Genomic DNA, 20,808 nt, shown 5'->3' with positions numbered 1-20,808 from the left:
GGAGAAGCAGGCTGCTCTGCCCCCTCCCCCGGGCCCAGGCGCCAGGCCCAGCGAGAGGTCCGTCCCGGCCACGCCTGCGGGGTTGAGTCCCCGTGAGACAGGAGGAGCTGAGGCTCCGCCCACCCCTCTCTGGGCAGGCGCCTGGAGGCCGACGCGCGGGCCAGCGCCGGCAGCCGGCTCCTCCCCGCACCCACCAGGTGGCGCCCACGGCACGTCCCGCTGGGCTGCTCGGGCGCCCCGGACCCACTCCCGGCTGTCCCAGGCTTGCGGTGTGACCGCCGGCAGGCCGCTCTCTCGGTCCTCCTCGGGCCCTAGGGCCTGGCAGTGACCCGAGTCTCGGCCTTGGCCAGCTTCCTGGTGGTCGGGGTCTGCGGCATTGCACGGACAGAGCTGGTAGGCAGGCGGCTGTGCAGTCTGGGTGGCTTCCTTGGGGCATGGGGCTGGGGTGAAGCCAGGTGGAGACAGGGACGGCCAGGGCATCCCCCGCTCCGGTGAGTCCCGCCGGAGTGGGGTGGGGGGACATCGTCCCTCGAAGGTCATCCCTGGGGCCTCCGGGCAGGAAGGACAGGGCGCTCCCCTCAAGCGGACCGGCTACATGCTCCTTCACGTGCCACCCAGCAAAACAAGCCACAGAGTTGAAAAGCAATTTTTATTGAAGAATTTGGAGGGAAAGTCTCATAATAGTAAAAATACTAAAGCTGAGTATAAAAAAACGCCACGCTGCAGCGCAGCGTCCGGCCGGGAGACACGGGGCTGCAGCGACGGCCCCTCCGAAGGGTGTCAGGTGGGGCCAGGGCAACAGCAGGCGTGAAGCTTCTACGAGGACAGGTGCTACCAGGGGAAGCCATCGGGTGAGACCGTCCCAATGGGGAAGGGGGCGGAGCGAGGGCCCTCTCCTGAGGTTAGAAGCCCCAGCATGCACGCGAACAGCGCGATACTCGGCAACAGATGTCACCTGGCTCCTCTATCTTGCCGGCGAACGCCGGCCCAACCCCACTGCAGGGGCCACCCTCCTCCAGCCTCGGTGCTGGGGCTGCTGCGTGCCCCACCCAGAGCGAGAGGGGGCCAGGCCAGCGCACCACGGCAAGGTGGCTTCTGGGGCCCGCGGGCCGGGCCGAGGCAGGGGCAGCCAGGGACAGCCGGCGAGAGGGACGGAGGGGCCGCGGGCAGGGCCCACCCAGGCCCGATTGCACTTGGCTGCAGAAGTCCTCAACGTTTTCCTACGCGAATCTAATTGTTCCGAAGGCCGCGGCCACGTCTGGAGAACTGGATGAATAAATTAAGAAAAACCGCAGGATGTCTTCCTCCCGGCCGGGCTGGCGGAAAGGACACCGCCCCCAAGGCGGGCAGCCCTGCCCACAGCACGGGGCGTCTTCCCATCCGTGTTGGAGGACGGCAATGGTTCCGCCCAAACGCATCCGGAAATAAGAAACACTAAGTACAGATCATCCGTGCGAGGCTTCCTCCCGAGTCTTGCAAGCCCTCGTCCGGAGCACCTGGCTGCCCACGGCGGCGTCCCAAGCGTGCCGGCTGGCCCCTCAGGCCGTGCCGCTGGCCGAGTAGGAGAACTGGGGGAAGTGAGGCCTCCGCTCGCTGTCCACGCCCTCCATGCTGTCGTCTGCGGGCGGGAGGGGCGCTTCAGCTCCGGCCCCAGGGCTCGCCTCCCAGACTCCGCGTCCAGCCTCAGCGAGCCCCCGCCCCACGATCCCGGCGCCGGGGGCCCTCCCGCCCCGACGGCCACCCGTGAGGGGCCTTCCCAGTGCAATGCTGAGCGCGCAGTTCTGTTGCCTGGGGGGAGGGAGGCGTCTGCAGGGAGGGCCCCTCACCTCGGTCGGGCGGCGTGATGGTGATAATCTGGGCTGTGAACTCTTCGTCAAAGTACCTGGTGTCCGTCTCGGACGTGACCTGAGGCTTGAAGGGTGGGCTGAGCTGCAGGAAGGGGGCTGCGTTACAGGTCTCGCCCTGTACTGCCCGGCACACCTGGACCTGGACCTGGACCTGGACCCAACTCAGGACCCACCCAGGAGCCAAGGCTGGGGCCAGGCCTTCCTCTGCCCACGTCCCCTCTGGGGCCTCGCCCTTCAGGGATCCATCCACCTGCGGGGCCCCCGGACGGCAGAGTGGCCCGGCAGCGTCAGGCCACAGAGAGGACTCACCACCACGCAGGATGCAAGGGCAACTGCAGAGGGACAGGCTGGCGGGAGGAAGGACCCCCACTCCCCCGACCCCGGGCCCGGGTGCAGGGCTGCCTGGGAACTAGCAGGGGGTCTCTCGGGTCGGGGCTGGGACTAGAGCCCTTGGAGGGAGGCCCAGGAGGCGGCAGGACCCTGGCTGGAGCAGAGCAGGGTGGAGAGCCCTGTCTCGCAGGGACAAAGGCCCAGCCGGCCATGTGTGGCCTGCAGGGGAGGGGCGGGCTGGAAACCGGGTGGAAGCATGCTTGGAGACAGGCACCCAGCACGCCTAGGGGCAACCGTCCTAAGCCTGCTGGCCACCCCACCAGCACGGGCCAGGCCTGGGGCTCCCAGGTCCCTCCGAGGGCAAAGTGCAGAGGCACACGTGCAGGAAGCAGCTGCCGAGGCCCCTCACGTGTGCTTGTGGGGTGTGTGAGCAGGTGGGTGTGAGCGGCGTGGGGGGAGGGGCGTACACAGGCCCCTCGCACCTTCTTCTCATACACGTCCTGCCACGCGATGCTGGCGAAGAAGCGGTGCTGCATGATCTCCTTGGCGTCCTCGGAGCCTCCGCCGAGCCTGTGGGAGACGGAGGCCGCGGTCACCCGCCGGGCCCAAGGTTCAGCCCCTCCCCCACGGGCCGCGGTCACCCGCCGGGCCCAAGGTTCAGCCCCTCCCCCACGGGCAGCGGCCCGGGCAGCGGCGGCAGGTGCCGGGTGCTGGGTGGGCAGGAGCCCCCGCCGAGCCTGTGGGAGACGGAGGCCGCGGTGACGGGGTCGCCACCCGCCGGGCCCAAGGTTCAGCCCCCTCCCCCCACAGGCAGCGGCCCGGGCAGCTGCAGCAGGTGCAGGGTGCTGGGTGGGCAGGAGCTGCCGGCAGGGCCGGCTCTTCCCGAGCAGGTGTGAGCAGGCCCTCCGCCCGGGACATCACACACGGCCACCAGCACGGTCGTTCCCTGGGGGTTTCGGGGGACAGGTGGCCGGGGGGCAGCCCAGGGCAGGGCTCACCGCTGCTTGGGGTCCTTCTTGAGCAGCCCTGAGAGCAGGGACTTGGCCTCAGGGCTGAGCGTGCGTGGGAAGCGGATCTCCTCCATGAGGATGAGCTCGAAAAGCTTCTCGTGGTCCTGGTTGTAGAAGGGCAGGCGGCCGCACATCATCTCGTACATGACCACGCCCAGCCCCCACCAGTCCACCGCCCGGCCGTAGTCGTTGTCCTCCAGCACCTGGGGTTGCAGGGCACGGGCTCAGAGGGCACCTGAGACACGGGGACTCGGGGGTCGGGAGGGGGGAGGGGGACTCGGGGCGCGGCAGACGCGCACCTCGGGGGCCAGGTACTCAGGCGTCCCGCAGAAGGTCTTCATGGTGGCGCCATCCTTGATGCCCTCCTTGCACAGCCCGAAGTCCGTGATCTTGATGTGCCCGTCCTTGTCCAGCATGAGGTTCTCCAGCTGCAGGAGGCGGCCTCCGGGTCAGCCCGCCTCCACGCCGCCTCCACGCCCCGCCCCCATTCCCGCCCCAGATCCCCGGCCCCGCCCACCTTGAGGTCCCGGTACACCACGTTCTTCTCCGAGTGCAGGTAGTCCAGGGCAGACACGATCTCGGCGCCGTAGAACCGGGCCCGGTCCTCGGGGAACACCCGCTCCCGGGACAGGTGGAAGAAGAGCTGCGGGACGGGGAGCCTGAGCGGGGCCGGTGACCTGGGCCAGGGTCACGGGGCGGAGACCCTAACCAGGCGGGGAGCGGGGAGGGCAGCCACCCAGACACCCGAGGCTCAGAAAGGGCCGCCCCGGGACCCGGGCCCTACCTCGCCTCCGTTGGCGTACTCCATGACGAAGCACAGGCGGTCGTGGGTCTGGAAGGAGTACTTCAGGGCCTGTGAGGGAAGCAGAGCTGGAACCCGGCCCTCAAGCTGGGCGGGAGCTTCGCCCTGTTCAGGGCAGGGGATACCCTGCTGCCCCACCGGCCGCGCCCGAGGCCGAGTGGCTGCAGGTCCAGGGACCGAGAGGCGGCGCCCCTTTAGGGCCGGCCCTGCTGCCCTCACACCTGAAACCACAGGCGGCCTCGCTTTAAAAGAAAGGCCCGCTGATGACTGCTTGCTCACAGAAACACGGACGGGAGATCCTCCCCGGCTCTGGGCTCCTGCACGGCCAGGCCGGCCGCACCGACCAGGGAATGTGTGGAATGCGACGTTAGCGTCCCGTACAGGGACCCACTGGAGGGTGGAGGGCACGACAGAGCCTGCCTGGCCTTTTCCTCACAATCCTCCAGCCAGACAGAGGGAAAAAGAGCAAAATGAAGCAGACAAGGCAAAGCCACGGTAACGAGTAACGTCTGGACGAACAAACACGATGTCTGCTCTTGAAGTCATGTTTCTCATAAGAAAACGTGTCAGGAAAAACATCGCTGCAAGTCTGACCAGTGCTCTGCCCCTGCTTCGGATCAGACCGTCCCCTGGAGCGAGGACAGCTGTGCTGAGCGGAGGGGACGGGCCCACGGTGGTCAGAGGCCGGCGCCGGGTCGCCCAAGGCCTGAGTCCTGAGCCCCATCCGCCTGACTGCTGACCTTCTGGGGGCGGAGCTGGCTGGGCCTGGCAGCCTAATTCCGGGCACTTCCCTGTTGCTCCAGAAGGCCAGGGGTTTTCCATACACCCCTCCTGGCCCGGGTTCCCCCAGGACAGGGACCCCCCGGAGTGAGCCTCAAAGGGGAAGCAGTGCAAGACCGTGCAGAAGGGTGGGCATGGGGAGCGTGGCCCCCCAGGGTCTCAGCGGGCCAGAGGGCAGGCCAGGCCTCCTGCCCTCTCTGTGCACCAGCGACCCCACACCACGCACCTCCACCCGCCCCTCCTGGAGGCCCGCCCGCCGTCCACGGGGCCCTGAGCCCACCAGATTCACAGGGGAGGAGGGGTTGGTGCAAGTGACCGCGCGACCCCAGCACCTGGTGCCCGAGCCGTCCCCCGGGGTCCAGAGGGGACTCACCGTCAGGAAGGGGTGCCGGGAGTTCTGGAGGACGCGGTTCTCCGTAAGCGTGTGGGCCACCTCGTCCTGGAAAACAGGGCCCACTGAGCCGCCCGCCCCGCCTGGCCTGGCCCCGGCCCCGGCCCCGGCCCCGGCCCCGGCCCCTACCTTGGCCACAATGACCTCCTTCTTCAGGATCTTCATGGCATAGTAGCGGCCCGTGGCCTTCTCCTTCACCAGGATCACCTTCCCGAAGGTGCCTTTGCCCAGCAGCTTCAGGTACTCAAACTCATTCATGGTCTGCGGGTAGCGGGCAGGCACCAGGGTCAGGGGGCAGCATGGTGACTGCTGGAGGCCCAACAGTGGTGAGGGGTGCCAGAGGCCGGGGCCACCGCGGCCAGCCTCGGGGCCGAGCACAGGTGGGGCCCGAGAGGTCCAGGACTCGTGGGAGACCACGGGGCTGTGCGCCCCGACTTGGAGCCCTGGGGTTCGGGGGGACGGTGGGAGCAACGGCACCCGGGGCCTTCCCGAACCTGGCGTCCCTCCCTCACTCCTGTGCGAGGAGCTGGGCGGGGCAGGGCCCCAAGGGCAGGGCCGGGCCTCACCACGCGGTGCTTGGGCTTGGCCAGCGCCACCTCCATCTCCTCGGCCCCTGAGTTCTCGCCAGGCGAGCCCGACCGGAAGTCCATCATCTCCTCCTCCTGCCTCTTGAGCCCGTCGGCCACCGTCTGGATGGCGGTTGTCCACTCCTCCCTGCAGGGCAGTCAGTCGGCTGAGGCCCCAGCCCCGCCCAGGTCTGGGGCCTCCCCCTCCGAGGTCCCTGGGCTTGGGGCACCGGGACTCGTCTCCAGCGCGTACCGCTCCTCGGGGGTCTCTACATGGAACGTGCGCTCGATGACCGTGGTCCACTGCAGGCAGCGGATGATGAAGGTGTTGGGCCGCGGCCGCTCCGTCTTCATCAGCTGGCATTCTGGGGGCAGGCGAGCATCTGTCTGCACTGAGCCCCGGCCCACCCGCCACAGCCCAGCCCTCCCCAAGCCTCGGTCTCCCGCCCTGTAAAAGGGGGCCAGGACCCCCACTCCAGCTGGGACCCTGCTCAGAGAGCTCAGCAGCGCCCCTCAGGGGGTGTCTGGGGGCCGGTCAACCCTCCGTGGTCCCTCCTTAGGTCTCCAAGCCCCCCTGCCAGCCAGGACACGGCCTTCAACCAGCCGGAGGGTGAGGGGTTTGCGAGGGCAGCTCGCCCTCCCCGAACAGAACCATCCCACCGCTTTCCCAGCCTCACGATGACCAGCTCTGCCGGCCCCCTCGCGGCGCAGGGCCAGTCCCGGGACGGAGAGGGATAGTGACTCACCCTCCGGAGAAGCTGCCTGTCCACCCCCGAGGCCACTGGGGCTGCACCCTCCCCACACTGCTGCCCATGCCCCCAGGTGCACACGGGAGTGAAAACAGGTACATGCACACCTGGAACACGCACACCTGCAGCCGAGGAACCGTGGAGGTGCCCCAGGCCCGGAGAGGGGCTGGATTCCAGCCCAGCCTGTATGAGGCGGGAGGGGGCCGCGGGGCCAGCGCAGGGGTCTCCGACATTCCAGCGTCTAGGCCCTGGCAACCGCGAGGGGCCCCGGCCGGCCTCAGCCGAGTGCAAGGGAGCGAGGAATGGTCTGCCAGGCCGCGGGGCCAGGAGGGGGCTGGGGGCCCAGCCTTATGCGGAGGGCGGCCTGTGTCTACACGGGGCAGGGGAGAGAGGAAAACCTGTGCGGCCAGCCTTCCGGGTCCCCACACGCCCCCTCCCACTCGCTCAGCCCATCGGAGACCACCGGGAGCCCCCAGGGCTCGGGCGCCTGACACCCACCCAGGGCCTGACTTCTCATCTCTCCACCCTGGAACCCATCCCCAAGGAAGAGCCCCTGCTACAGAGGCCCCCGCACAGCCGCTCCCCCCTCCCGCACGCCTCTGCTCCTGCGTCTGAAGCCCCTGCTGGCCTAATGCCCGGGTCAGGGCCCCAGTCCCACCCACTGCTCAGGAAGCCCCTCTGGGCGGTGCCCACCTCCCATGCGCCTCCCGAGAGCCCCCCCCCACCGTGCTCCCCTGCATTCAGCCTGGGGAACACTCCCGAGGGGCCTCAGCCCCCCAGCAAGGCAGCATCCCCCTGGCCGAGGATCCTTCCCAAGCCCGGAAGCCCCCAGGCTGACCCAGGAGGCCCTGCGGGGAGCCGGACAAACTGCAGTGAGGCTCCCACGCGGCCACAAGGCTGCGGGGACGGGGGTCTGCCTCCTTGGCCTCCCCTCACCCCCAGGCCCCCGTTCTACCTGCTGCTTTGCTGAGACTTGAGGAGCCTGGGAGGGGGTTCAGGGCTCACAGGAACCAGGCCCTGCTAAAGCACCCCCAAGGGAGCCTCCCTTGTGGCGCGGGGCCTCTGCTCCTCCCACTAGAAGCCCTGCAGCACGGGGCCAGGCACACTGGCGGGTGGGCAGGACGGCCCCCACCTCAGAAGATCTGCAGGCGTGGAGGCTGGGAATCCTTCCCCGTCAGCCGAGGACGGGCCACCTGTGCTACGCCCCCTCCTGAGACCCTGGACCAGAACCTGTGCAGCCAGAGGACCCCGAGCTCCCAGGCACGTGGCAGGGAGGGCAGAGCCAGCCGGAGGGTGGGGGTTGAATGAAGGAGCCCGGGGTGGGGCCAGGACTGTGCTCTGCACCCCAGACAGCAGCCCAGGTGGACCCCGGGGTGTGCTGGTCGACAAGCCCATCACTAACTCACCCATCAGGCCCGTGTCCCGGGCCAGCCCGGGCAGAGCACCGGGAACAGGGACCAGGCCGGAAGGCCCGCCCGGCCCAGCATCCCACCCACCCACCCGTCCCCATGCCTGGGTGCCCCCCACCATGGGTAGGGTCACACCTGCCGTCCCCCTGCAGGTACGTAACGAGGCCACAGTAGCACTTGGTTTAGAAAACGTGCAAGTTTGTTCAGCGTCCCGAGACGCCCCAGGCCAGCAGTGCTGCACCCACCCCCCTGGCACCCCAGCTGAGGGTGGGAACAAACGCACTGCCACGGTGGGCTGGGGTCTCTGAAAACCTGTGGTGGGCACTCGTGCTGGGGCGACGGAGGCCCCGGGAAGCGGGCTGCCCCCCACCCCCACACTCTCTTCCTGCCTCTGCCGGGGGCTTTGGGGAAAAAGGGCCCTGGTGGGCTCGTCTGGCCCCCACTGGAGGAGGGGCCCAGGTCGGCCGGCTGCCCCAGGCCAGGCCCTCCGGCCTCCAGAAGCCCACCCGGAACAACGTCGGGCTCGGCTCGGAGGTCCCTGGCAGCCGGAGCCGACCACTAAGCGGTCCCCTGGCCCAGCCTGGTCCCCGGAGGGCTGCTGGCCCCAGACACCGCGGCCGGGGGGACCCCACGTGGGGCCGCTGGGCCCAGAGGGCTCTCTCCGCCCCGCCCACCAGCCCGGCGCCCTCATCCCGACCCAGGGCGGCCGCCGGCACACTTACGCGCCACGGAGAAGTTGTTCAGGGGCGACTCGCGCTGCTCCACGTCCTGCGGCCGCTCCTTGTAGCCGATGAAGGTGCCGTCGTTCTTCAAGAGGAAGTACCGGGGCCGCCAGGTTTTGATGTACTCACCTGAGGACAGGCGGGCGGGCAGGCACTGAGGGGCTGCAGCCGCCGGACCACGCTCCCGTCCCCCTACACAGCCCGCTCCCCGGGGTAAGTCACAGCTGGTTGTGCCGGGACAGCTGCGCCCAGGATGCCCCAACTCCGGGCACTGACCCCGATTCCCCTGGGGCAGGCAGAGGGTGGGTGGGCAGACAGGTTTCACTGTATGAAAGCATCACCTCTGATGAAGTGCCAGCCCTGAACCTGGACCTGGGGGAAGCGGTACAACTGAGAGGAGGCCGGCCCGATCCAGAGGGCCTTCCTGGAGGAGGTGGTGCCAAACCAGCGGGTCTCCAACCAGAGCGTGGGGACCAGCTACAGCCACCCGCCAGGGGCTTCAGGGCCAAGAGGCCTCCCCACCCACCCTGGGTGCCGCCAGGCGGTGGACGCGGCAGCTACTGTGATGACCGTGGCGACTGGGCTGCCCAGCGCAGCTGGCCCCTGCCAAGAGGATGGAGCCTAGCTAGCATCCAGCAGTGAGGGGGCCAGCCTCACACTCAGAGTGCGACTCACGGGGGCTTGCCTGGCAGACACGAGCCCACCTGCAGCACGTCCCCAGGATGGGCACTCGGGACAGAGCCCCCTCTGCCCGTGTGACAACACTTGCTGTCCAGGGGCCCTGAGCGCTGTTGTGAAGCCAGACCCAGAAGGCGGCTGTGTGGTCCTCGGGCTGGGACCTGCCGTCCTGGGCCCCCGCATCCCACCCACGGGTCACCCAGGTGCCCAGGAAAGTTCTCCCTGAAGCTCTAGCATCAGCCACGAACAGGCGCTCGCACTCAGGAATCAGAGCAGATGTCCTCTGCGACGTGCCAGCGGTGCCATTTTTCATACTGACACCCAGAAAAAACGCTTCATTTACATTTTGCCGAGCCAGGAGTTTGAACACCACCAAAGAGCTTACTAATTAGGTGCCCGCTTCAGCAGAGGGCCACCGGGCAGCAGGAGGGGAGGGGGCCGGACTTTCCCCACGAGCTGGGCCCCGCACGCAGCCACCTGGAAGGCGAGCAAAGGCCCAGCGCCCCGCGCCTCGGTCCGCTCTGCCTCTCCCCCCGCCTCACCGCCCAGCTCCCACCCTGCACGACCCAGGGCCTCTGGGGGATGCTGGGCAGTCGGGGCCTCCAGCCACTCCCTTCCTTCCCCAGGGAGCCCAGGCAGGGGTCCCCACCGGGCCAGACACCACTGGGCCAGGGAGGACCCGGGCGTCAGCCGGTAACCTGCCCTCACCCCGACAGCATTTAGCGGGGTCTCCACCCAGGTCTGAGCCCCCCAGACTCCTGGGGACGTGGGCTGGGAAGGTGGTGAGGCCACCTTTGAATGCTGCCTCCCGTCCTGGGCCCGGGGACCGCCCCCTGGCCACTGGTCCCAGCCAGCCTCCCCCGCCCGGTGCAGGGTGGAGCAGAGCTGGTTCCGGGGGCTGAAGGCGGCCCACCCCGCTCCATCCCGGGCGCCCGCTGCTCGCTCCCACCCGCCTGCGCTCCAGTCTGGAGCTGTCGGCCCCTGATGGAGTGCCTCCCATCCCGCCAGCTGCCGCTCCCCGGGACGCTAAGTGCGCGGGGAGAGTGATGAGCGCCTCATCCGTGCAGCCCCGAGAATCCATCTTGATCACCAACTGCTGGCGGCCCCCACCGTGCCCAGCACGGCGGCCCCCCAGCGCCGCACCCCACGCGGGCAGTCGGCACGTGTGTGCCCACAGAGGCGTCCGCGCTCGGCAGGACCTGCACGCCCCAGCCTGGGCCTCGGACCCCACTGTGGCTGAGGCCCTGGGAGGGGGACCCGCCCCCAGCCACATGACCCTGCACCCACCCTCCAGCTTTCACCCCACAAGCCCACCCAGGGCACTGAAGGGGGGCCAGGCGACGGGAGCCGGGCAACACGGGTGGAAGCGACAGGCGGGGAGGCAGCCTCACTCGGGCCCTGGCCCTCAGCAGCCGGCATCCAGACCCCCGGAGGAGAAGCCAGGACCGCTGCGGGGGCGGGCGGGGGGTGGGAACGGGCGGGGGAGGCCGGGGCGGCCAGGGCCACGGCGCTGAGACCCACAGACCCCTTTCTTCAGCCTCTGGGGCACTCCCGCCTGCAGACATCCAGCCAGGCCCCCGAGTGACCGCCAGCCGCAACCTGGGCCGTGGCCTCCATCTGAACGAGTTCAGTGCGGACAGGACGCCGGTGGGCGGCCGGCCCAGGGACGGGGGGTACACAGGAGGGGCGAGGGGAGGAGGTGGCCGCCCTATGCCTGGCCACGGCTGTGCTCTGTTCTCTCGGCTGCAACACCTGTGGGCCAGCGAGGGGAATGAAGCAGCACAGACACAAACAGCCCATGCTGGGAACAGGCGAGAAGGCCCAAGTCTGCTCTTCAGATGCCACGCCGTAAACTGGGGGGGTGGGGGGGGAGGGGTGTCCCCGGTCTCTGGGGCCAGATGACCGCCCACCACCGGGTGGCCTCCCAGCAGTGGCCACACCAGGGGTCAGCAGGGACTGGCCTGGACCTGGGCCCAGGTCGGGTCCCCTCGTCCCTGCCACTCCCGCCCAAGCCCAGCCCAGGACTCCCACCCACCCCATCCCACCTGAGCGAACGCTTCAGACCGGGGCCCTGGAGCCCCACGTCACAGCTGGCCCAGCTCCCCTCCGCGCAGGGCAGGGCAGCACCCCGGTCGGGAGACCGGAGCTGGGGGTGGGCACTTGGAGGCACGCGTGGTCTGGTGCCCACCCCCACCTGGAGGGTCCATCCTCAGTGCCCCCCGAGGTGGGGGGCTCTTTCAGAAGCCCAGCCCTGGGCCGGGGCAGGGGAGGGGCCCTACGGCACCACACCCACCCCTCCCAGACACTGGCGCCCCACCCGGCCACCAGAAAGGGGACCACGCCCCCTGAACCCCGAATGCCCAGGCCTGCCCACCTGCCTCCCAGGCTCCAGATGAGGAGGCAACTGCCCTGGGTGGGGTGGGTGCTGGGGGATGCCCAGGGCAGGGCTTCCCTCCTCCTCCTGCCCCCCGGGACTCCCAGCCCCCAGCCCCGGCCCCCTCAGCGTCCCCGTGTGTCGTCCACCGGGAGGGCCCTTCCACCATCCCAGCTCATCCCCAGGAAGGGGCTGCAGGACCCTCAAGGAAGGGGGATTCCTCGCCAGCATCACTTGTCTCCCACAGCCCAAATCACCCTGACGGGGCCACGCAGCCAGGATCAGGGACAGGAAGGGTGCCGGCTGACAGCCTGTGCCTCTACACCTCCCAGCCCGGGTCCCAGGCCGCGCTGTGGGTCAGGGCACCCCCGGCAGGAGACGCGGAGGCCAGGACCCGAGCCGCTGGGGGCCCCAGGGGCGCAGCGCGCAGGCTCCCCGCATCCCAGGCCTGCCACCCGCGAGTCCTCCCCTGCCTGGCACCTCAGCCCCTCCAAGCCCCCAAGCGCAGGCTGCTGGCTGCCACACCCTGAGCTCCATGGACGGTCAGAGTCCCCAGCTCCTGGGGAAACTGCTGGATAAACGCTTTGCCGCAGCGGTGGCAGGTGGCGGCTGGCAGGGAGCCAGGCGGCGCTGAGCTGTTTCTCCACAGCGAAGCGAGCCCCAGCAGGCCGGGGGAGCGGGTGCCAGCTGACGGCGGCCACCACTTGGTCCCCCGCCACTGCCACATCCATCGCTCATGGACAGCTGCCTCACGCCATCACCCCCTCCGGCGCTGCGAGCGACGTGGGGCGGGCGCGGGCCTGGCTCGTCTCGTGTCCCCACGTCCCTGTGTCCCTGTCCCACCGGCAGGACACCAGACCACGGACAGTCAGCAAAAGCCCGAGAACCGGTGCCGGGAGGGGGCACGCCCACTCAGGCGGAGCCCAGGTCTGGCGGGCGAGCCACGCCGCCTGCTTCTTGCTCCTGGGGACGCTTTCCTAGGGCAGCTCTCTCGGGGTCCTCACGGGGGCACGAACGGCCAGTGTGGACAAAAGGAGAGGAGAGGTGGCCACTCCCGGCCCGGCAGCGGGGGGACAGGTGGAGGACGAGGGTTCCCCTAACACAGCCCCCCGAGCCCAGCTGGGCCGCCCCCAAGCTGCCTGGCAAGCCGAGAAGGTGGGATCATTACGACCAGTCACTCCTGGGGGAAAACGAGGCCCAAGGGAGAGGGCTCCCAAGGTCACAGAGAGGCAGATGGTGGCCAGAGTCCCAGGTCCGGCTGCCCAGGCGGGGCTCACTCCTCGACACAAACCGAGAACTCTTCGCAGGTCGTTGGTTCTGCCATCAAGCAGGCAGGGGCCCAAGGCCTCAGCCCAGTGCACACAGACTCAAGAGGAACGTGGGGAGACGGGGTGAGAGGGAGGGATGCAGTCAGGGAGCAGCGCTGTGCCCCCGCCCCCCTCCGTCAAGGTGCAGCAGGTGGCCCTGGGGTCTCCCTGCCCCTTCCTGCTGCCCCAGGACGGTGCCAGCTTTCAGGCCTCTCACCAGCTACGACCGACAGCCCCTCTCGCTGCAGCTGCCCGCACATCACCTGGGCCTGGACGTCCCCCCCCCTCCTGGCCATCTTCGGAAACCCTCCTCCTTGGGCACCACACATCACAGGCCAGAAAAAGGGGCCACCCCTGACCCCAGCCCGCCCCGCCACCCACCTCCCCCGCGCTCTCCCCCTGACGTGCACCTGGCCTCACCACTGCAGGGTTCAGGGGGGCTGCTTGGAAAGAGCTGGGCTGGGTCCAGGGTTCAGGGCAGCCACAGCCATACCTCTGCCTGCAGGGGCATCTGGGGCCTACACTTTCCAGGCCGGGTGGGCCTGGAAGGCAGGGCAGGCAGCCCCCAGGCCTGTCAGTCTACCAGCTTCCCCCCATCTGCTGGCCCCTTGGGTCACAGGCCCTGGCAGAGGGGACTCTGGCCACCACCGGTCCTGGCCCAGGCCCTCAGGCAGCGTCTGCCCAAAGCCACACGGCACTTAAGTTTTAGGTTTCCAGAATGTTTCCCTAGGGACACGCCTCTCACTCCTGTGCTGAGAGCCCAGGATAAACCCAATGAAACCAAGGGAGGTGTCGGGGCTCCCTGGGCAAGGCAGAGGCAAGGAGGAGGGTGGGGGGGGCGAGAGTGCACAGACGGGCAGCACGGGCTCCCGGGAGAGCAGGTGGGGTGGCAGCAGACCCCTCCCTGCAGACATAGCTACAGGAAAGGAGAGCCCCGCGGGCACCGGCCCTGTCCAGACCCCCTCCCTGCAGACCCTCAGAAGAGGCAGAGCAAGACCCTGGCGTCTAAGTGACCCCCAGCCTCCGTGAGCCAGGGCCCTCCCCGGGGGACGAGGGGCTCCAAGCACCAACCCCACCTCCCCCAGGAAAAAGCACCACCTACACAGGGGAGGGGGCAAGGGAATGAGGGACAGGTCCGGGGGACCCTCCAGAGAGGGGGCCTTCCAGCTCCCAGCCGCCCAGCTCTTATTTACTTATTCCCTAACTGGGAGCCACGTCGTGGTGCGACAGCCGTGAGGACAGCAAGACCTGGCTAGGGACGTGGTGGGGACACGGTGACACGGTGGCAGGCTGCATCCTCCCAGCTGCCAGCCCTGTCACCTCATGCTCCCGGCCACACCCACCCTGGCCCCAGCCCCGATCGAGCTCATCACAGCCCCCAAACTCCAGCTCACAGCGTACCCCGCCCCCCCAGCCCGGGGTGGAGCGCCAGCATGGGGCCCCCACCCCTGCCAGGAACAACCGGCTGAGGCCTCTGGGCCGGCGGAACCAGCCGGGAGGAGGCTGGGGGCCGGGGGTCTGTGGTCCTGGGCCTGCTCTGGGATCCGGGCGCCCAAACCAAGTGCCCAGGGGACCGCACCCCAAGGCCCCCAGGGGCGGCAGAAGAGGCACCAGACAACCCCCCATCAGTGCCAACATTCCTGAAACACGAGCGTTATTTCGGACGGTTAAGGAGCCCCGCGTGACACAGGAAGAAAGGCAGCAGGGGCGTGGCCGGGTGAGCGCACGCGGCCCTCTGCCAAGCTGCTGGGGGCCAGGTCCGGGCCGGGCTGGGGGCCTACCCGTGGGGGTGAGTGGACGGGGGCCCGGGGCACCCACCGCTACGGGTGCAGAGGCGGCAGGCGGCCGCCGGCTCCAGTTACGGGAGGGCCCGCGGGGAGGGCCCACGGGGAGGGCGCTGGCAGCGAGCCTGGCCGGGTGCGCCCAGGCAGAGGGGATGCCAGCCGCGCCAGCGCCCCCGCCCCCACCCTCCCACGGCACTTCTAGGAACTGGCCTGACGCGACCCGGCCCAGGCCCCCCTCCCCTCCACGTACAGGGCGCACACTCAGCTCCCTGGGGTGGCTGGGCGGCCGGTAGCGGCCCCCTCCTCGCCACCACAGGGCCAGGAAGCGGACAGGAGCACGGCCCGCTCAGGGCCCCTCAGGCCCGGGGCAGCGGTGACCCCTCATCCCCCAGCGCAAGGACGCCCGAGCTTCCTCTTTCGTTGTTTGTTTTGAAGGGAAAACTCAACCGGCTCACAAAACAGGAAACTTAGTCCCACACAGGCCGGCAGGCCTCGGCCTCAGCCTCGTGCCACCGCCCGTGGGCTCAGGGGCCCCCCTCCAGGAACGGGCCCCCCTCCCAGGCACCGTCCTACGGAGCAGAGGCCCCCGCACCTGCTCCCACCCCTGGGCTGGCCGCCTGCACGCACCTGCCTCAGTGGACCTCCGCTGCAGCGAGACCCGGAGGGGACCTGGGCACCCCTCGCCTGCGCCAGGGACGCTGCGGTGCCGGGGGCGGAGGGCCCAGGACAGCCCCAACCTCCAGCCTGGGGCACGGGGCCAAGGGAGCAGCCTGCCTCCCCTGACGGCCGGTCCCGTGACCCCTTGCCCAGGCAGAGTGGCCCGGGGCCGTGCACACAGATGCTTCACAACGACAGGCCCCCAGGCAGCTGTGCTCAGAAGTGGGTTCAACAGGCCCCTGCTGTCCGCTCAGCAGAGCCGTCGCCCCCTCTGGAGGGGAGCCGGGCTGCACCCCCACGGCCCCGCCCCATGGGAAGCCCAGGACTGGGGATGGGTGGGAGTCTGTGTCAGCAAGTGGGACCACCAGCTCCCCAGCTTAGAGCCACCGGGGGGGCAGGTAAAGCCCAGGGCCGCAGCCAGAAGCAGGACCTGGCCAGGACCGAGGGAGGGTAGGGGGGAGGAGCCACCACAGCCCAGAAGCCCGCCCCCCACCAGGACGCCTGGGACCAGCACAGCGGGATGGCGAGGGCCTGGAACGGGGGGGAGGGTCTGGGCCAGAAATGGGCTGCGTGTGGGTGGGTGGGTGGGGGCACAGCCAGGCCTGAGACGTGCCAGGGACCAGCCCCACCGAGCCCCGTGAACACGTGGCACCACCAGGCCCGCCGCTCCTGGGGTAGGGGTAGTTAGGGTGACGCACAGACGCTAGCCTCCCACGTGTGCACGCACCGGGCAGACCTCACCTGGGGTCACGTCCAGGGAGGGTCCTGCACGGGGGACCCCGTGCCCACAGCCCAGCTCTCCTGCACCCCGGCCCTCAGCACCCCCCTGCCGGGCTGCGGCGTGCTGGCTGCCCTAACGGACCCTCCTGGCCAGGCCAGCAGCTGGCCCACGTGAGCCCAGGGGTCCCCGAGGCCGGTGCCCCACCCCCACCCAGACCCTCAGCCCCTCCCTTCACCCCGTGGACAGCATCTCACTGCCGTCCTCCCTTCTCCCGGCCCATGTGGCCCAGCTGGCGCGTCCATGGGTTGGAGACAACTAGGACGCCCACAGACCCTGCGCCCTCCACGGGCTCCAAGGGTGGGACCCGCGGGTGGGGCTGGGCTGCAGCCGAGGTGGTGCACAGCCCGGCGGGCACCAGGGCAAGTGGGCAGGGACGATGGGGCCCTGGGGACACGTCCCAAAGCAGCTGCACGGACTCAGGCCCGTGGCCTCGCGCACCGCACACAGCCTAAAGACAAAACCCGAGGCCGCAGGCCAAGCCCAGCCAGACCCGCATCCTGAAGGAGGAAAGGTTTTTAAACTGTCAGCCTTCAGACGTCAGGAGAGTGCACGTAACAGACCAAACCTTTGGAAAGGCGACTTTCTGAGCCACACCGAGCCCACCGGCCCCCGGCACCCGCGGCTGGAGCTGAACGGCAGCTGCCCACCACGCGGGCTGTCCACCCACAGCTTGGGGGGGCTGCCCATCGCTCGGGATGCCTGCCCGTCACTCACTCAGAACGTCCCGCTTCATCAGGAAGGCTGCCCACCTCTGGGGACACCCACCCATAGCTCGGGCTGTCCACCCGTCTCGCAGGACATCTGCACACGGTCCCTGCGGCCCCACCTGGCTCAGCCCTCCTCACCACCTTCTGAGCCTTGGGCGGCTGGACCCCTCTCTCCTGGGGACAGCCGGGGACACCGAGGCCCAGGGGGCCTGCTGGGTGCCGCAGGGCAGCACCACGCTGGGACTCGAGCTGTGGCGTCAGCCGCCAGCCCGGGCTCTCCTCTGCCCCTCGGCGGCTCTGGCCCAGAGTACACGCATCAGGACACCAGGGCCGCAGCCCCGGGCCCTCCCCAGAGATGGGAGGGAGGGAGCCCATGTCCCTGAGGGGCGGGAGAAGGAGCTGGGGGCCGGGGGTCTGTCCTGCCCTGACCCTGGCCAACGGGCTGTTGGGTCAACTCTCAACACCCACTCAGCCCCGAAGGTTCCTTCGCCCCTCACGTGCAGGCCCTGGGCTGGACGCAGGGCAGACACGGCACGGTGGGCAATGCAGGCCCTCATCCCACAACAGCCCCCCAACCTACGTAACAAGAAGCAAGAGCGTGGGGGGCCTCAGGGGTCTGCGAGGAGCTGGAGGACAGCCAGAGCTCCCCAAACCCCCCTGGGGATCAGACCCCCGGTGGGGGAAGGGGGCAGGGCGGCGGTGGCACCTGACACCACTGCTGCAGGAGCCCTCCGCCCGCTCCCAGCCCAGGGACCCCCCAGCTCTACCCAGAGCCACCCCACAGGAGGCCCGGCTCCCTCTTCCAGCCAGTCCTGAGAGGCGGGGCCGGGGCCAGGGGGTGGGTGTGACGCTGCAGGTGAGGGAGGGTTCTGGGAGCGGAGCACGTACACAGAAGCATCTTCAAACCGTCCACCCTCCTGCCCGTGACGCGGGGTTCGGCCTGCACGTCCGCCCGCGCACAACCAAGGCCAGGACGCTATCCACACCCAGGAAGGGTACGCGAGCCTCCCCACCCCAGTCTCAGGAAATGGCACCGCTGCGTACCTCCAGCCCCAAATCGGGGTCCTCCTCGATCCCCCAACATCTAACCCAAGCCCACCCATTTCCCACCCCTCGGCCACATGACCCCTGTTCCTTTCACCCAGTCACCCCAAAGTCCAGCACACAGGAAGAGCCCACGTTTGTGGGAAAGCACAGATTCGTAAAAGACGGACTGAGAGACGGACAAGAGGACAGAGAGAACAAGACAGCAGTGGGGGCGGTGGGGTGAGCCTGCAACACACAGAGCTTCCCACGGGGTCACTGGGAACGGGGAGCGGAGGGCAGGCAGTGGAGGTGGGACACGGCACAGCCCCTCCCGGGCTACAAGAGGGCCAGGGCCACATCGCCGCCCCACACACCGCCTGGGCTGGCACGTGGGCTGGAGAAAGAAGAGAGGAGGCACGTGGGCGCATAGGACCCTCTGTCCCGGCCCAAGTCTGGCTGCACTCTGCCCCAGGGCTGACCCCACCAGGCCCTTGCCCACCACCACTGTACCCATAGGGAAACCAAGGCCCACGGAGTCAACAGACTTGCCCTTGGAGAAGGACACAGGGATGGGGCAGCCGAGTCAGGTCAAAGCCCAGCTCCCTGGATGCCCCGCTGGGCCCGACACCCCGAGCCCCCAGCGCACCCACCCAGGGCGGCACTCTAAACTTTACCCAGCGTGAGAGGGGCACTCCCACCCGAGCCTGGCTGGCCAGTGGATGCCCCGGTAACTGGGACAGGAGCCCTGGCAGCCCTGAGGCCTAGGCATCTCCTAGGTCAATCCTTAATCGAACAGTTAACAAACAGTTGCCAAGGATTAAGGGGTACCGGTCCCCGTGTGCTCTTGTGCTGCCACCAGGCACAGAGGGGAGGACGGGGACCAGGGTCAGAGAGGGCAGCCTTGCCACCAAAGAGGGCTGAGGTGAGGCAGACAGAGTAGGACCTGATGGGGAGCGGGGGTGGGAGGCTCCAGGCACAAGAAGTGGTACTCCTGGGGGTCAGGAAGGGGTAAACATTGGGGGAGGGGATCCAGAAGGCCGCTGGGTGCCGGAAACCTTGGAGGAGCTCGCCACGGACCACAGGCCCCTGCGGCCACCTCACCTCCGTCTTGAGGCCCAGTGCACTGTCCTCCCGGCAGCCGCCTAAGTGAGCTCTAAAAACACATAGCAGACCACATCCTTGATCCCCTGCTTCGTGCCCTCTGCAGCCCCTTGAGGTCTCAGCTCCGTCACTCCTGTGCTGCCCACCGCAGCTCCTGCAGCTTCCCAGCCTGCTCTGCTGGGAGGCTCCTATGCATCCCACAAAACCCAGTCTCGTGACACCCACTTTTGCCGTGCCTCCCTGTGTGCTCCACCTATGTCTGAGGTTCCCCCTCCCAACAGCCCGTGGGATCCCGAGGTGGGGACGGGGACACCCTCACCAGAGGGTGTGCATGAAGAGTGGCGTGGCTAGTGGCTAGCTAGCATGGGATCGCCAGAGCTTTAGGAGGGAACAGGTCTGGAGGAAGAGCAAGTTGGGGGAGCAGGTGGTGACTGGCCAATCCCCGCCCTGGAGCAGGAGGGAGTGACTTACCCAGGCACCTGGACAGGAGGCCTGTCCAGCCCCCAACCACCGGCCCCTAAGCACCAGAGGGCCGTGGGGCAGGCAGGGCCGGAAGGTGAGGGGCCCAGGCCTGAGCTCCCGTCCCAGCAGCTCCTCACTGAGCCCCTCCCTGGGCACAGGGCCATATGAGTGAGCACAGGGGAGGCTGAGGGGGCTCCAGGCCAGCTGGCTCAGCAGCTCCAGCGTAAACCCGCCCCGAGCTGGGCCACTGGGTGGCACGGAGCCCCCTCCCGCCTACAGCCAGGCCAAGCAGCCCTGCCCTGCCCTCAGGAGCCCTCGGGCAGCGCCCCGGGCCACTAATGCGCCAGGCCTTGGACCGGCCCCAGCGTCCTCACTGCCTTCCAGGAAAGCGGGTGGCTCTTCCTGCCCACGGCCCCAGCCAGGCAGCCACTCATGGGCTACACGCCGGCCCAGGGCACACGTCCCCGCCCGGGAGGTCCCACGAGGCCATGCCCTCCAGGCCGTGGGGACACTGGGCCCCAAAGCGCACCCGGGCCGGCCCAGGAGGGTCCAGGAGCCCAGGGAGGCCTCGCTCGCCCGGCAGCCACGGCCCAGGCCGCCCCCAGCCACTGAGGAGCCACAGGCCCACTTGGGACCCTCACCCCCGGCCGGCCCCGCGGGCACTGACCTCGTTTGTGCAGCCAGCCCTCCTTCACGATGGCCACGTCATTCATGGTGCCGGGGCTCCCGCAGGCCTGCGTGGCCCAGACCTCGCTCACACGCCTCTAGCAGGGTCCTCCCAGAGCCCAGCGGGCTGTCAACAGCCTCTGGAAGAAGCAGAGGGAAGTGTGAGGCTGTGTTGGGCTTGGGGACACTCCTCGGACCTCGAGGTGAGCCCAGGAGGCCCGTAGCGCCTGGGGACTCAGCCCGGGTGTGCCTTCCCACACGACCTGTGCCCTCTTAGCATCCAGAGCCCCCGCTGGCCCCCGCTCTGCCTTCCCGCCACGGCACCTGATACAAAGTCACTCACACTGCTCCCTGGGCCCAGGCCTCCCCTCCCCCTGGGCTTCAAGCCCCTGCCACCACCCCTCCTGGAACCCCAAGCCCTCAGAGCTCACTGCCCCCCTTACCGACCCATTCCCACCTCCCCTGACCTTTGTACAAATCACTCCTGTCCCCAAAAGGCCCTCCTGGTATATCCCAGCCTCCCTAACCTGCCGGCCCAGCGGAGGCCACCTCTTCCAGGCAGCCCCTCTGACTGCTTCAGCCCACACCACTCAGCCTCCCCAATCCCCTGGTGAGGGTGCCCAGTTCTCCCTGTCCATGGTGTTCCTGCCCAGAGGCTG

The 20,808-nt window shown here is 69.0% G+C and overlaps 1 protein-coding gene across 1 annotated transcript; it reads right to left on the bottom strand.

Moving 5' to 3' along the window:
* Positions 1–961: 961 nt before the first annotated feature.
* AKT1 (AKT serine/threonine kinase 1) lies at positions 962–20,243 on the bottom strand. The gene is made up of 13 exons (XM_065871868.1): positions 20,151–20,243; positions 8,607–8,735; positions 5,980–6,091; positions 5,727–5,874; positions 5,290–5,421; positions 5,143–5,208; positions 3,972–4,040; positions 3,705–3,830; positions 3,487–3,615; positions 3,176–3,390; positions 2,660–2,747; positions 1,827–1,929; positions 962–1,618 (listed from the first exon to the last, which is right to left on the bottom strand). The coding sequence occupies exons 1-13, from the start codon at positions 20,194–20,196 to the stop codon at positions 1,539–1,541; spliced, it is 1,443 nt and encodes a 480-aa protein (XP_065727940.1). The 5' UTR covers positions 20,197–20,243; the 3' UTR covers positions 962–1,538.
* Between the last annotated feature and the right edge of the window lie 565 nt (positions 20,244–20,808).

This window comes from Phocoena phocoena, chromosome 2 (genome assembly GCF_963924675.1).
Source record: "Phocoena phocoena chromosome 2, mPhoPho1.1, whole genome shotgun sequence".
In the NCBI taxonomy this organism is placed as follows: domain Eukaryota; kingdom Metazoa; phylum Chordata; class Mammalia; order Artiodactyla; family Phocoenidae; genus Phocoena; species Phocoena phocoena.
The sequence above is the reverse complement of the archived record's forward strand: the minus strand, read 5'-3'. Positions and strand labels throughout refer to the sequence as shown.